Genomic DNA, 13383 nt, shown 5'->3' with positions numbered 1-13383 from the left:
ATTCCAATTATCAATATCTAAGCAAAAATTATTAGCTAGCTTGAAGTAAAATAAATATGCAAGTGACCATTAGAAACAGCTTCCAAATTTATCACTCTCCCATATTCAGTAAGGCACTGTGGTCAGTCACATTCAATCTGAATTCTCAAAAGCCTTAAGGAAAGCAAAATAAAAAACCACCTTTCTGCATAACTATACTGTAACGAAGGGGGTGTGACTGTACTTGAATGGTTGGTGAGATTGTTTAATATGTGTTTTGTGTTGTCAGTGGTACTAGTAGATTGGGTTTGTGCATGTATTGTACCACTATACAAGGGTAAGGGAGATGTGCATGAGTGTTGAAATTCAAGAGGTATTAGTTTGTTGAGCGTAGTTGGAAAAGTGTATGGTAGAGTAATGATTAATAGGATCAAGGATAAAACAGAGATTGCAATCTTAGAAGTACAGGGAGGTTTTAGAAGAGGTAGGGGTTGTATGAATCAGATTTTTACAGTAAGGCAGATATGCGAGAAATATTTAGCAAAAGGTAAGGAGGGGTATGTTGCGTTTATGGATCTGGAGAAAGCGTATGATAGAGTTGATAGGGAAGCAATGTGGAATGTGATGAGGTTACATGGAGTTGGTGGAAGGTTGTTGCAAGCAGTGAAGTTTCTAAAAAGGTAGTAAAGCATGTGTTAGGATAGGAAATGAAGTAAGTGATTGGTTTCCGATGAGAATTGGGCTGAGACAGGGATGTGTGATGCCACCGTGGTTGTTTAACTTGCCTTGTATGTTGATGGAGTGGTGAGAGAGGTGAATGCTCGAGTGCTTGGACGAGGATTAAAACTGGTAGACGAGAATGACCATGAATGGGAGGTTAATCAGTTGTTGTTTGCGGATGATACTGTACTGGTTGCAGACACAGAAGAGAAGCTTGGCCGATTAGTGACAGAATTTGGAAGTGTGTGTGAGAGAAGGCAGTTGAAAGTTAATGTGGGTAAGAGTAAGATTATGAGATGTACGAGAAGGGAAGGAGATTCAAGGATGAATGTCATGTTGAATGGAGAGTTACTTGAGGAGGTGGATCAGTTTAAGTACTTGGGGTCTGTTGTTGCAGCAAATGGTGGAGTGGAAGCAGATGTACATCAGAGAGTGAATGAAGGTTGCAAAGTGTTGAGGGCAGTTAAGGGAGTAGTAAAAAGTAGAGGGTTGGGCATGAATGTAGAGAGTTCTATATGAGAAAGTGATTGTACCAACTGTGATGTATGGATCAGAGTTGTGGGGAATGAAAGTGATGGAGACAGAAATTGAATGTGTTTGAGATGAAGTGTCTAAGGAGTATGGCTGGTGTATCTCGAGTAGATAGGGTTAGGAACGAAGTGGTGAGACTGAGAACGGGTGTAAGAAATGAGTTAGCAGCTAGAGTGGATATGAATGTGTTGAGGTGGTTTGGCCATGTTGAGAAAATGATATTTTCCTTAGTAAAATAAATTTTTGAATATACTTACCCGATGATCATATAGCTGCATCCCTGCTGCCCGACAGAAAAAATCTACGGGAGGAATACGCCAGCGATCGCTATACAGGTGGGGGTGTACATCAACAGCGCCATCTGTCAAGTAGGTACTCAAGTACTCGATGTCAACAACGAACCAATTTTCTCCTCTGTCCCACTGGTTCTCTATTAGGAAGGAAGGGTGGGTCCTTTAATTTATGATCATCGGGTAAGTATATTCAAAAATTTATTTTACTAAGGAAAATAACATTTTTCAATATCAAACTTAACCGATGATCATATAGCTGATTCACACCCAGGGGGGTGGGTAGAGACCAGCATAACAAGTTGACATTATGAGCTAAGTATTCCGTATTTTATTTTAGCAGTTATTCAAAATAACAAGCATAAAATAAATAAGTACCTGGTAAGAAAGACGACCTGAACAATTACTCTGCCTTTTTAAGTACGTCTTCCTTACTGAGCCTCGCGATCCTCATACGATGCTGAGCGACTCCTAGGAGCTGAAGTATGAAGGGTTGCAACCCATACTAAAGGTCCTCATCAAAACCTTTAATCTAGGCGCTTCTCAAGAAATGATTTTGACCACCCGCCAAATCAAGTAGGATGCGAAAGGCTTCTTAGCCTTCCGGACAACCCAAAAATATTTCAAGAGAAAGATTAAAAAGGTTCTGGAATTAGGGAATTGTAGTGGTGGAGCCCCCACCACTACTGCACTCGTTGCTACGAATGGTCCCAGAGTGTAGCAGTTCTCGTAAAGAGACTGGACATTCTTAAGATAAAAGACGCGAACACTGATTTGCTTTTCCAATAGGTTGCGTCGAATATATTTTGCAGAGATCTATTTTGTTTAAAGGCCACGGAAGTTGTGACAGCTCTAACTTCGTGTGTCCTTACCTTCAGCCAAGCTTGGTCTTCCTCATTCAGAAGGGAATGAGCTTCTCGTATTAACAGTCTGATAAAAATAGGATAAAGAATTCTCTGACATAGGCAAAGATGAATTCTTAACTGAACACCATAAAGCTTCAGACGGGCCTCGTAAAGGTTTTAAAATAGAACTTAAGAGCTCTTACAGGACATAATACTCTTTTTAGTTCCTTTCCAACCATACGATAAGTTTGGAATATCGAACGATATTGGTCAAGGCCGAGAAGGCAGCTCGTGTTTGGCTAGAAAACCAAGATGTAGAACATGTAGCCGTTTCGGATGAGAATCCGATGTTCTTGCTGAAGGCATGAATCTCACTGACTCTTTTAGCTGTGGTTAAGCATATCAGGAAAAGTGTCTTAAAGGTGAGATCTTTCAGGGAGGCTGATTGAAGTGGTTCGAACCTGTCTAACATAAGGAATCTTAGAACCACGTCTAAATTCCAACCAGGTGTAACCAAACGACGCTCCTTCGTGGTCTCAAAAGACTTAAGGAGGTCCTGTAGATCTTTATTGTTGGAAAGATCTAAGCCTCTGTGACGGAAGACTGATGCCAACATGCTTCTGTAACCCTTGAGTGGGAGCTGAAAGAGATCGCTCTTTCCTCAGATATAAGAGGAAGTCAGCTATTTGAGTTACAGAGGTACTGGTCGAGGATACGGATACTGACTTGCACCAGTTTCGAAAGATTTCCCACTTCGATTGGTAGACTCTAAGGGTGGATGTTCTCCTTGCTCTAGCAATCGCTCTGGTTGCCTCCTTCGAAAAACCTCTAGTTCTCGAGAGTCTTTCGATACTCTGAAGGCAGTGAGACGAAGAGCGTGGAGGCCTTGGAGTACCTTCTTTACGCGTGGCAGACGTAGCAGGTCCACCCTTAGGGGAAGAGTTCTGGGAACGTCTACTAGCCATCGAAGTACCTCGGTAAGTTATTCTCTCGCGGGCCAGAGGGAAGCAATTAGCGTCCACTTGTCCCTTCGTGAGAGGCGAACTTCTGCAGTACCTTGTTGACAATCTAGAACGGAGGGAATGCATATAGATCTAGATGAGACCAATCAAGTAGAAAGGCATCTAAAAGAACTACTGCTGGGTCCGGGATAGGTGAGCAAAGTATTGAGAGCCTCTTGGACATCGAGGTTGCGAAGAGATCTATGGTTGGCTGGCCCCAGGTGACCCAAAGTCTCTTGCATACATCCTAGTGGAGGGTCCAATATGTTGGAATTATTGTCCCTTCCTACTGAGACAATCTGCTAAGACATTCAAGTTGCCTTGGAAGAAACTTGTTACTAGTGAAAAGTCTAGACCTGTTGAACAGGAGAGGAGGTCACTTGCGAACTCGTACCATGTCAGAGAATAGGTCCCTCCTTGCTAGGAGATGTACATCAAAGCAGGGAGTTGACCGTGTTCACCTCCACTACTTTGCCTTGAAGGAGAGACCTGAAGCTTTTCCAGGTCAGACGTACTGCCAGAAGCTTCTTGCAGTTGAAATGCATTGTCCTTTGACTCGAGTTCCATAATCCCGAGCATTCCCTACCGCCTAAGGTCGCACCCCAGCCTACGTCCGATGCGTCTGAGAAGAGAACGTGGTTGGGAGTCTGAACAGTCAGGGGAAGACCCTATCAAAGGTTGATAAAGTCCTTTCATCCAGTCAGACAAGACTTTATCTTCCGGAAACCGGGATCTAGACCGCTTCTAGCGTCTTGTCCTTTTCCAGTGAAGAGCTAGATGAAACCAAAGAGGACGGAGGTGTAGTCTTCCAAGTGACACCAATTGAACCACGGATGACAGTGTCTTAACCAGACTCATCCACAGCCTGACAGGGCCGCGTTCCTTCTTCAGCATCTTCTGGATGGATAGCAGGGCTGGGGGTTGATCGTCTTGTTCAGCCATGTCCTCATCAGAGGGTTCCTCATCCGAAACTGATGAGGAAACGGCAACGGAGTGGGCAACGTCTGACTCGCTGAATCCGGTCGCACTGGTGGATGCGTGACGGAGCCGGACACAAGATCATGGTACTGCTGCACAGTCTGTGAACTGTCAACCATGGGGAAGCGAGGAAGTACAGCGACAACCCGAAACTGTCTAGACTGTCTGGGTTGTGCAGACAACCCCTTATCGGGTTGCTGAGGTTGCCGCACTGCGTCACAACAAGTCACCTCTGCTGGTTGTTGAACGTCTTCCTAGTGACACACTGAACGTCCACAACCACCTCCGAGAGTCGCTTAACGTCAACGTGCGACTGGCAACCCACACTGGGTCGCACCGGTGGAGGAACCATCTCAACTGGCGGACGTGAGTAGGAAATCTCAGCGTCAACAGGGCGTACAACCAACCGGTAGGAAGGTTGTTGGCAAGAAGGTTCTTCTCCGTAAAAAATCCTCTATCAAGGACTAAGCTTGGACTGCATGTCTTGCAACAAAGCCCAAGGTCTATGGGAGCAGGTGTGGCAACAGACGGGGTTAGCGACTGAAGCGGAACCATTTACCCTCCCTGGAAGCATGTTATGCTTTAATTGAAGTCCATAGGAGGCTAAGCAGCTTAAGGCTCCTCTCCAAATGACAGAGTCCTCAAGGGAATATCAGAAGGAGGGAGAACAGCACTTTCTCATCTACAGGAACCATGTCCGAGAAAAGCTAGGTTATCTCAGTGAGGGTTTCACTGGTGCATAAGCAGCAGACCAGAAGGCAACGTTATGAAACTGCTTGACAGTCTGTGAACTGTCAAAAACTGAACTGTCAACCACAACAGGAGCGTGAGGACATACAGCACTGGTGTATTAGTAGCAGACCAGAAGGCAACGTCATGTAACTGTTTGACAGTCTGTGAGTTGGCAACAACCAAAGTTGTGTGGGGAAGCCTCAACTCCTGACTGACTAGTTTGCTGCGGGCGAGTGGCGGTAACCACAGTGTGTTGCGGAGGCTGACACACCGTGTCAAAACACGGCAGCTTGTGGTAGCTCACGCACGGCAACGGAGTGCTCCGTGTGTCTGTGGGAGTCAGCATACGTCTGGCAGGGTTGACTGTGCATGGGTGGAGGAGCTCTCACAACAAGAGTGTGGGAGCAGGCAGCCATGCCGGGCGCACAACCGTGGTAGGCTGTAGGCCAATGGGTGCATCGTCAACCTTCTCCGCAGTCGGAGTGTGGGAGCTGGCAACAACAAAAGCGGAGTGCTGGTGCGTGGGAGGGACTGCCGTGGGTTGCGGAGCATGCCGCATTGCGGCAAAACACGGCAGCTTGACAGCACCTTCCCACTGCTGATGCGGAAGCTCACGCATGTCAACGGAGGGTGCAGCATGAACATGCGTCTGGCAGGGTCGACTGCGCAACGGTGGTGGAGCTCTCACAGGTGGAGTGTGGGAGCAGGCAGCCGCAGTATCTGCTGAGCGCACAACCGTGGCAGGTTGTAGGTTAACAGGTGCATTGTCAACCTTCTCACCACGATACTCCTGCATGAAGGAGCAAGCTGAGACTGCATAGTCTGCAGCATGGACCACTAGGGTCTATAAAAGACGGCAACAAACGGAGCTACTGTCCGTTGTGACTGAGGGTCTAAAACAGCTGGTGCGGCAACAGACGGAGTTACTGCCTGTTGCGGTACCACCTTGCCTCTCTTGGGAGGTGTGCAGTCGTCGGATGAATGCAGCGAGTCCAAACTGACCCAGTGGCTACACCTAGGCCGTTGGACTTGCGCGGAAGGGACCGACTTGCACTTAAAGCTGCAAGATTTGGTCCATGGTTTCTGCGAGAAACCTCTTCCGCAGACGAGGAATAAATGGGCTCTCTCGTCTTTATGTGGGTGGGGCGATCACGTCGGCAACGTGTGTAGATACACCCGAAACCACCGAGGGAAACGTCTGTTCGTAGATCAAGGCCTGTGGAACCCATAAGTCCTTCGACATTACTTCTCCCCTGGGCTTGGGAGCTTGTAAGAGGTATCGGACTAGGTGAACAACTGGCACGAACATACGAACCCTCGAACGCAACACTGTAACACTTTGCGCATATCACTTTATCACTTTTGATTTTCTGTTTGCACTTATTTCACTGAAATCGAAACTTTAAGTGATTTGTACCTGAAACACGCAATCCTATCCTTCATTAAAAGGTAGTAATTGCGAAAACAGTTTTACAATGCAACAGAAAAACATAATGAAAGATAAAGAATTCAGTGGCTGGAAAAGAGACTAAACACTAGATCAAATAAACTACGTTTAAAATCTCTCACCGCATAAAGCCTGGGAACAAGAATAAAACTCTAGAAACGTTTTACCTTCTTCCCCTACAGCGACTAGGGAGAAGAGTGAAAAACGAGAACAACGTTACCCGCTTGAACGAAACGTTTATTCTCCTCTCTCTCCCTCCGTCTCTATCTCTCTCTCTCTTCTCTCTTGACTTAGAACCTGAGAGAAGAGCCCAATTATATATCGTTAAAACATATTATTTGCTAAAGGAAAAAACTGAAAGGTTTCCCAAAAAGTTCCTTTATTAGAATTAAAACCATTTAAGCTAAGAAAGAATGAACGAAACGCTAGAATCGGTTTACTCTTACTGCAACGTGAAACCGTGAAATACTCTCTCTCTATCGTAACGATAGAGCGCATGTTGAACGTTCTGAACGTCAACAACTGCGGAGACTAAACTAAACGTTTGTTCATCTTTGAAAACAGTACGAGACTATCAAAGAAATTCTTTCAAAAACATTAAAATTAAAAAAGTATAAATTCTTAAAAGGAAAATACGATATGACGGGCTCAATGTTAATTAACTTCGGTTCCAAGTAAGGACCGCCTACTATTAGGAAAGGTCGCATATAAACAAACATAAAAATTAATTTTTATAAGTTTTTAATAAATGGAAAGTTAATCGAAGAGGCCTATAAAGGCGGAGAGATATAAAATAAATAGATCTATAACTCGTTAAGCAAAATTACCAAAAACCTAAACACACTTCCGTCTAAGGGAAGGGTCGGCCATTTAAAAGTGAAAGAGAGTCCATACTCTCTTCGTCACCAACACTTCCGTCTAAGGGAAGGGTCGGCCATTTAAAAGTGAAGGAGAGTCCATACTCTCTTCGTCACCAAAATTAAATCTATCCAAAACGAGTTCAAGTTTTGAAATGAAGATAAAACCCCTGCATAGCGGAAGCTCAAAACTGGAATAGTGTACTTCACCAAATCGTTGTGAAAACAAATCCAGTTAGGGACGGCGTATTTAGTAGGTCTTGCCTGTGGCACGACAGAGGGAAAATTGGTTCGTTGTTGACATCGAGTACTTGAGTACCTACTTGACAGATGGCGCTGTTGATGTACACCCCCACCTGTATAGCGATCGCTGGCATATTCCTCCCGTAGATTTTTTCTGTCGGGCAGCAGGGATGCAGCTATATGATCATCGGGTAAGTTTGATATTGAAAAATGGAAAATGGATGTCTGCTAAAGATGGTGATGAATGCAAGAGTTGATGGGAGAAGTACAAGAGGAAGGCCAAGGTTTGGGTGGATGGATGGAGTGAAGGAAGCTCTGGGTGATAGGAGGATAGATGTGAGGGGCAAGAGAGCGTGCTAGAAATAGGAATGAATGGCGAGCGATTGTGACGCAGTTCCGGTAGGCCCTGCTGCTGCCTCCGATGCCTTAGATGACCGCGTAGGTAGCAGCAGTAGGGGATTCAGCATTATGAAGCTTCATCTGTGGTGGATAATGTGGGAGGGTGGGCTGTGGCACCCTAGCAGTACCAGCTGAACTCGGTTGAGTCCCTTGTTAGGCTGGGAGGAACGTAGAGAGTAGAGGTCCCCTTTTTTGTTTTGTTTCATTTGTTGATGTCGGCTAGCCCCCAAAATTGGGGGAAGTGCCTTGGTATATGTATGTATGTATGATAAATACTTCTGAGTCATTTATATTGGGTTACTTCTAGTTTCGTTTTCTACGGCTAGACAATAAAAAAGAAATCCGTTTGATTACATCATGCTGCGTTGCTAGGCAAGTGCTGCACATGACATACTACGCTTGTTCCAACACTCTTCTGGTCAAAGACTTGACAGGCGGTTGTGGCGGGACCTTTGGTAAATGACTCAGGTTTTTATAGCTAAGAAAAATACAAATTGTAATAAATTTGTGATTTATTCCTACACATGAAAATAAAAGTGTCATTTATATGGGGCGTCTTCCTTGGGTGGGATTAAGTCTTAGTGGAGGTAGGAGGTCTGCCCTTCTGTTTCAAGATACAATTACTATTGTACTTATAGCAAGATATGAAAGTTAATTATCTGGAAACGGTATAGCCAGCTCGTTAATACGCAGTAGATTCTTATCCATTCTAAAGAGCTTTGCCAGGGTTTAGAGATATGAACAGCGTGTTGCATATTATTACATTCAATATATCATCTAATATATCAACCAGTACACAATTCAAGGTATTCTTAATTGCTTTAGGGTGTACTCCAAGTGAAAGTTTCAAGTCTAATCAAGATCGCCATCCGCCTTAGTACACATTATATACAGGTACTCTTATAATGCAGAGAATAACAAATTCCACGGATATAAGCAGTTAACTGTCCCATATGAGCTAAAAGTTTGCCTATAGAAAGGTGTCTAAAGACCTGTGTGTGCAATCTATAAGGTAATGGTTTATAAAAGTGGTCAGTCTCTTTCAAACTCCAGCTTTTAGAACTCGTGTTACGGAGTGGTTTTTACGGAAAGCGACTAGGCTACGAAAAGTACTGGTTGGTTGCGTTCCGCTGGTCGTTTGTTCACTAGTGGGCTGAAGCATGGAACTTGACACTCACGCTCTACCGCCTGGGTGCGCTTTGACAATAATTGTTGAGCAGCTACGTCACTACATGCTATTGGGCGCTCGCAACCTGAAGATGAAGAGCGCGTAGGGGGTTATCCGCGAGCTACTACCGATGGTCTGGACAAGTGGGGGCAACATAACCTAGTGCAGGTGGGTGATCGCGCGTAGATGACAGATCACGCTCAGGATGTCCTGACCTGGAAAAGTCGAGGCACCTTGCAATCAGAGGCCTCAAGGAGAGGCCCTTGGAGATGTTTCCCCTAAAGGTTTTTAGGCTCTCATAATAGTTTTTCTCAACCAGAAAAAAAAATAGTGTTTATGAATACTTTCTTTTTAGAGCAGCCAGTGCTCACAAACAAGTAGGAGAATTTAGGCCCAAGATATTGTGTTCTCTTTAAATAATTACGCACACCTTTTACAGGACTTGGTAACATATCATCCAGGTCATCAGTTACCTCTTTGAGAGACAAGATCGTGAAAGAGTCAAATCGCAGATTATTACCAACAGGATTTTGATTTTGGTCACAAATTCAGAAACAAAGGACAAATATAGTTTTCTCCACCCTCTGAAATGCAACACACGATGAGATAGATTGTACAATTCACAGTCTTTAAGGTAAGGTCTCTGTCTAAGGCTTTATGAAGTGGTTCGTTCGGAAAAAGAGAGAGAGAGAGAGAGAGAGAGAGAGAGAGAGAGAGAGAGAGAGAGAGAGATTTCTTGGCCTTATTCTTACGATGACAAAGTCTCACCAACTGAGAGGAAGGCCACTCTCAACACTCTTCGCAGGTCAAAACCCTGATCACAGCAATGCCCCTTGAAGATCAGACAGAGCGAACTTGCCCTGGTCGCAAAGGACAATTTGCGACGCTTGTCCTTTGCGACCAGGGCAAGTTCGCATGGGAGCGTCAAGGAAGAAACAATCACAATTGAAAAAGAAAAAGGAACTGCATAAAGTTAGTCTTGGCCAAGCCTTTAGGAGAGGAGAGCAAATGAGTACGATCTCTTCAAGCCAAAAGGAAAAAGTGACATTTCACCGATGGCTGAGTAGATATAGGTGGCTAGGTACCCCAAGCCACCCCTTACCTACCAAGTTCAAGTGGTTCGGTCACCTTGTATTAAAAGTCTAACGGCTAACCTTCCAGCTTTGCCGAAAGAATATTCCCATAAGTAACGTAAGGTTTGTTTGTGAAGGAACAATGTTAAGTTTAGGAAAGTTGAATAATAAAACTACTTTATAAAATATACAAATGCAAGGAAAATATTCCTACCTTGTGTAAAGATGAACGCTGAATGTACATATAATCTTTGAAAGTGTTGTTCTGGCTGTTAACTACAGGATAGCTCCCATGCTGAACAAGTCTGAAAACAAAAACAATTAACATCACTTATTATTACTATCATGTTCAAGCACAATTAAGAAAAAAACTCTTAAAAGTGCATTAATTCATAAATATATGAATAATTATCAATTAGTAATATAAGATTATATTATATCTTGAGAAGTAGTTTTATAATGTTATAGAACTATCTTTTTTGTCACTCTATTCTGTATTATAATTATTATTATTACTAGCTTAGCTACAACCTTCATTGGGAAGGAAGATGGCATAAGCTCCAGGGGCTTAACAAGTTAATAAATAAACTACATGAGAATTAGTGAACAATGGAATAACTGCCGAGATGATACTGGCCGAAAATGAAGCAACTCCCAAACTACTTACAAGATTATTTTGTAGAATGTGGCATGAGGAGGCAAAACCTGATGAGTGGGAGTTAGGAGTATCGGTGAGAATGGCAAAAGGAGACCTGACTGATAGCAATATTTACAGAGGCATCATACTTACGTCAGTTTTTATGAAAATACATAGTATGCTTATTCTAAAGAGACTGGAGAGAAAGTTTGATGAAAAGTTGAGAAATGAGCAAGCAGAATTTTGAAAAGGTAGAAGATGCACTGACCCATTTTCATTTTAAGACATGTACAGCAATGCTTAGAATATAGAAATCCACTTTTGATGACATTTGTGGACTATGAAAAAGCCTTTGATAGTGTGCACCAGCCAATTTTGTGGGGAATCCTGCATTATCATGTAATTCCTCTTAAATATATGAATTTGATTAAATCTGTTCATGAGCATAGCAAGTGCAAAGTTAATGTTAGTGGAGTCTTATCAAATGAAATTCCAGTGAACAGCAGAGTACTCCAAGGAAAAGTGTTGTCACCTATGTTGTTTATCCTCCTCATGGATTTTGTAATGCGAAGATCAGTCGGAGATGGTGGAGAAGGATTGGACTGGATTTGTGATAGGAATTTAGCAGACCTGAGTATGCTGATGATGCTGTCCTTGTTAGCAGAACACCACAGGGTTTGCAAAGATCGCTTACCAGAATGCATGAAATATCACATGAGGTTGGGCTGAATATAAATAGAAGAAAGACATAGATGATGAGAATGAAGTATGCAATGGAAGATGAAGTATGATTGTAAGGAAAACGGATCAATGAAGTAGAATCAATCAAGTATTCAAGAACTATGATCTCCAATACCGGGTCTTTAGAATTAGAGTTTAGTGAAAGATTAAAAAAAAAAAAAATCAAACAAGGGCTAGGGTAAGTAAAATTTGGAAATCAAATGGCCTGAAATTATATATAAAAATCAGACTATATATCAATTTAGTAAGATCTGTATTACTCTATGGACATGAGTACTGGTATGACAATTAAACAATCTCCAATAGATTTAGAAAATTTGAGAACAAAGCCCTCAGAGGGATAATGGGAGCTAAATGGCAGGACAGAATTATAATTGAAACTATAAGAGAGATTACTCTAAGCGCCATATATGGATGAGATCATGATGAGGGGTAGATGGAGATGGTTTGGGCATGCTCTTCACACTCCCAAAGAGAGATTAGTTAACCAAACACTCAGCTGGGCTCCACATGGCACTAGAAGAGTTGAATGACCCAGGGCTAAGGACTATGAAGCACAAAGTAAAAGATGATGAATGGAGAAGTATTGAATTAAAAGCTCAAGATAGAGATGACTGGCGAAATCTAACCGAGGCCCTTTGCATCAGTAGGCATAGAAGGAGATAAGGATGAGGATGATACATATATATCTATCTATCTCTCTATCTACTGTATATGTAAATATAAATATATATATATATATATATATATATATATATATATATATATATATATATATATATATATATATATATATATATATATATATATATATATTTTTATTGAAATCCCTTAATCAGGGCAGTAAATGGTACTAAATATAAAAAAATTAGTCATACAAGAGTATCACATCCACACCTCCACTCAACATCAATTTTTTCCCACTCACATGTGGACATCTCGCACCGGACATCCTGGGTCATCCATAAATGCCGCAAACTCCCACGTCACACGTGTAACTTCAGATGGTATGTTGAAGTGAAACATGGTAACATCAGCATATGTTGAATACGGTTGCAGTAGTCCTTCCTGACTGACTTCTGGAACAAGGCTAACACCACAAGCTGCAATGAAGGAAACTTCTTAACAAGAATTGCAAATTATGTTTTGTGATCAAATGCATTTCATAAGGGGTAGATGTGCAGACAAACAGTTACATATGGATACCTAGTAAGGTATTATTATTATTATTACTATCCAAGCTACAACCCTAGTTGGAAAAGCAAGATGCTATAAGCCCAGGGGCTCCAACAGGGAAAAATAGCCCAGTGAGGAAAGGAAATAAGGAAATAAATAAATGAAGAGAACAAATTAACAATAAATCATTCTAAAAAAGTAACAACGTCAAAACAGACATGTCATATATAAACTATTAACAACATCAAAAACAAATATGTCATAAATAAACTATAAAAAGACTCATGTCTGCCTCGAAAAAGCATTTGCTCCAACTTTGAACTTTTGAAGTTCTACTGATTCAACCACACCCGATTAGGAAGATCATTCCACCTCATCCTAAAAATCTAATCAAGATAGTACCTGATTTCAGTACCTTACAACTACATTCATCTATATAGGTCACATTTACTAACGACACCTCAAGAAGTATGTGGCTTCGTTAATGTTGCAAGGGGTCACCTATCTATCAAAATGATAGCTTGTTACAAAGTGGCGGCTTGGGATAAATCCTGTAGAACTGCAGC

General features: G+C 42.4%; 1 protein-coding gene across 1 annotated transcript in view; it reads right to left on the bottom strand.

The window, feature by feature from the left end:
• Nucleotides 1-12754, bottom strand: part of LOC137630485 (transmembrane protein 8B-like) — a 76602-nt gene extending 63848 nt beyond the window's left edge. The window contains exons 1-2 of the mRNA XM_068361983.1: nt 12570-12754; nt 10478-10568 (exon numbers count right to left, since the gene is read on the bottom strand). Coding sequence (XP_068218084.1) covers nt 10478-10568; nt 12570-12667 — 189 coding nt within the window. The 5' untranslated portion in view covers nt 12668-12754. The remainder of the gene's footprint in view (nt 1-10477; nt 10569-12569) is intronic.
• Nucleotides 12755-13383: the final 629 nt, after the last annotated feature.

The sequence above is a fragment of the Palaemon carinicauda genome, chromosome 38 (genome assembly GCF_036898095.1).
Source record: "Palaemon carinicauda isolate YSFRI2023 chromosome 38, ASM3689809v2, whole genome shotgun sequence".
Taxonomy (NCBI): domain Eukaryota; kingdom Metazoa; phylum Arthropoda; class Malacostraca; order Decapoda; family Palaemonidae; genus Palaemon; species Palaemon carinicauda.
This window is presented reverse-complemented; position numbering and strand designations above follow the sequence as displayed.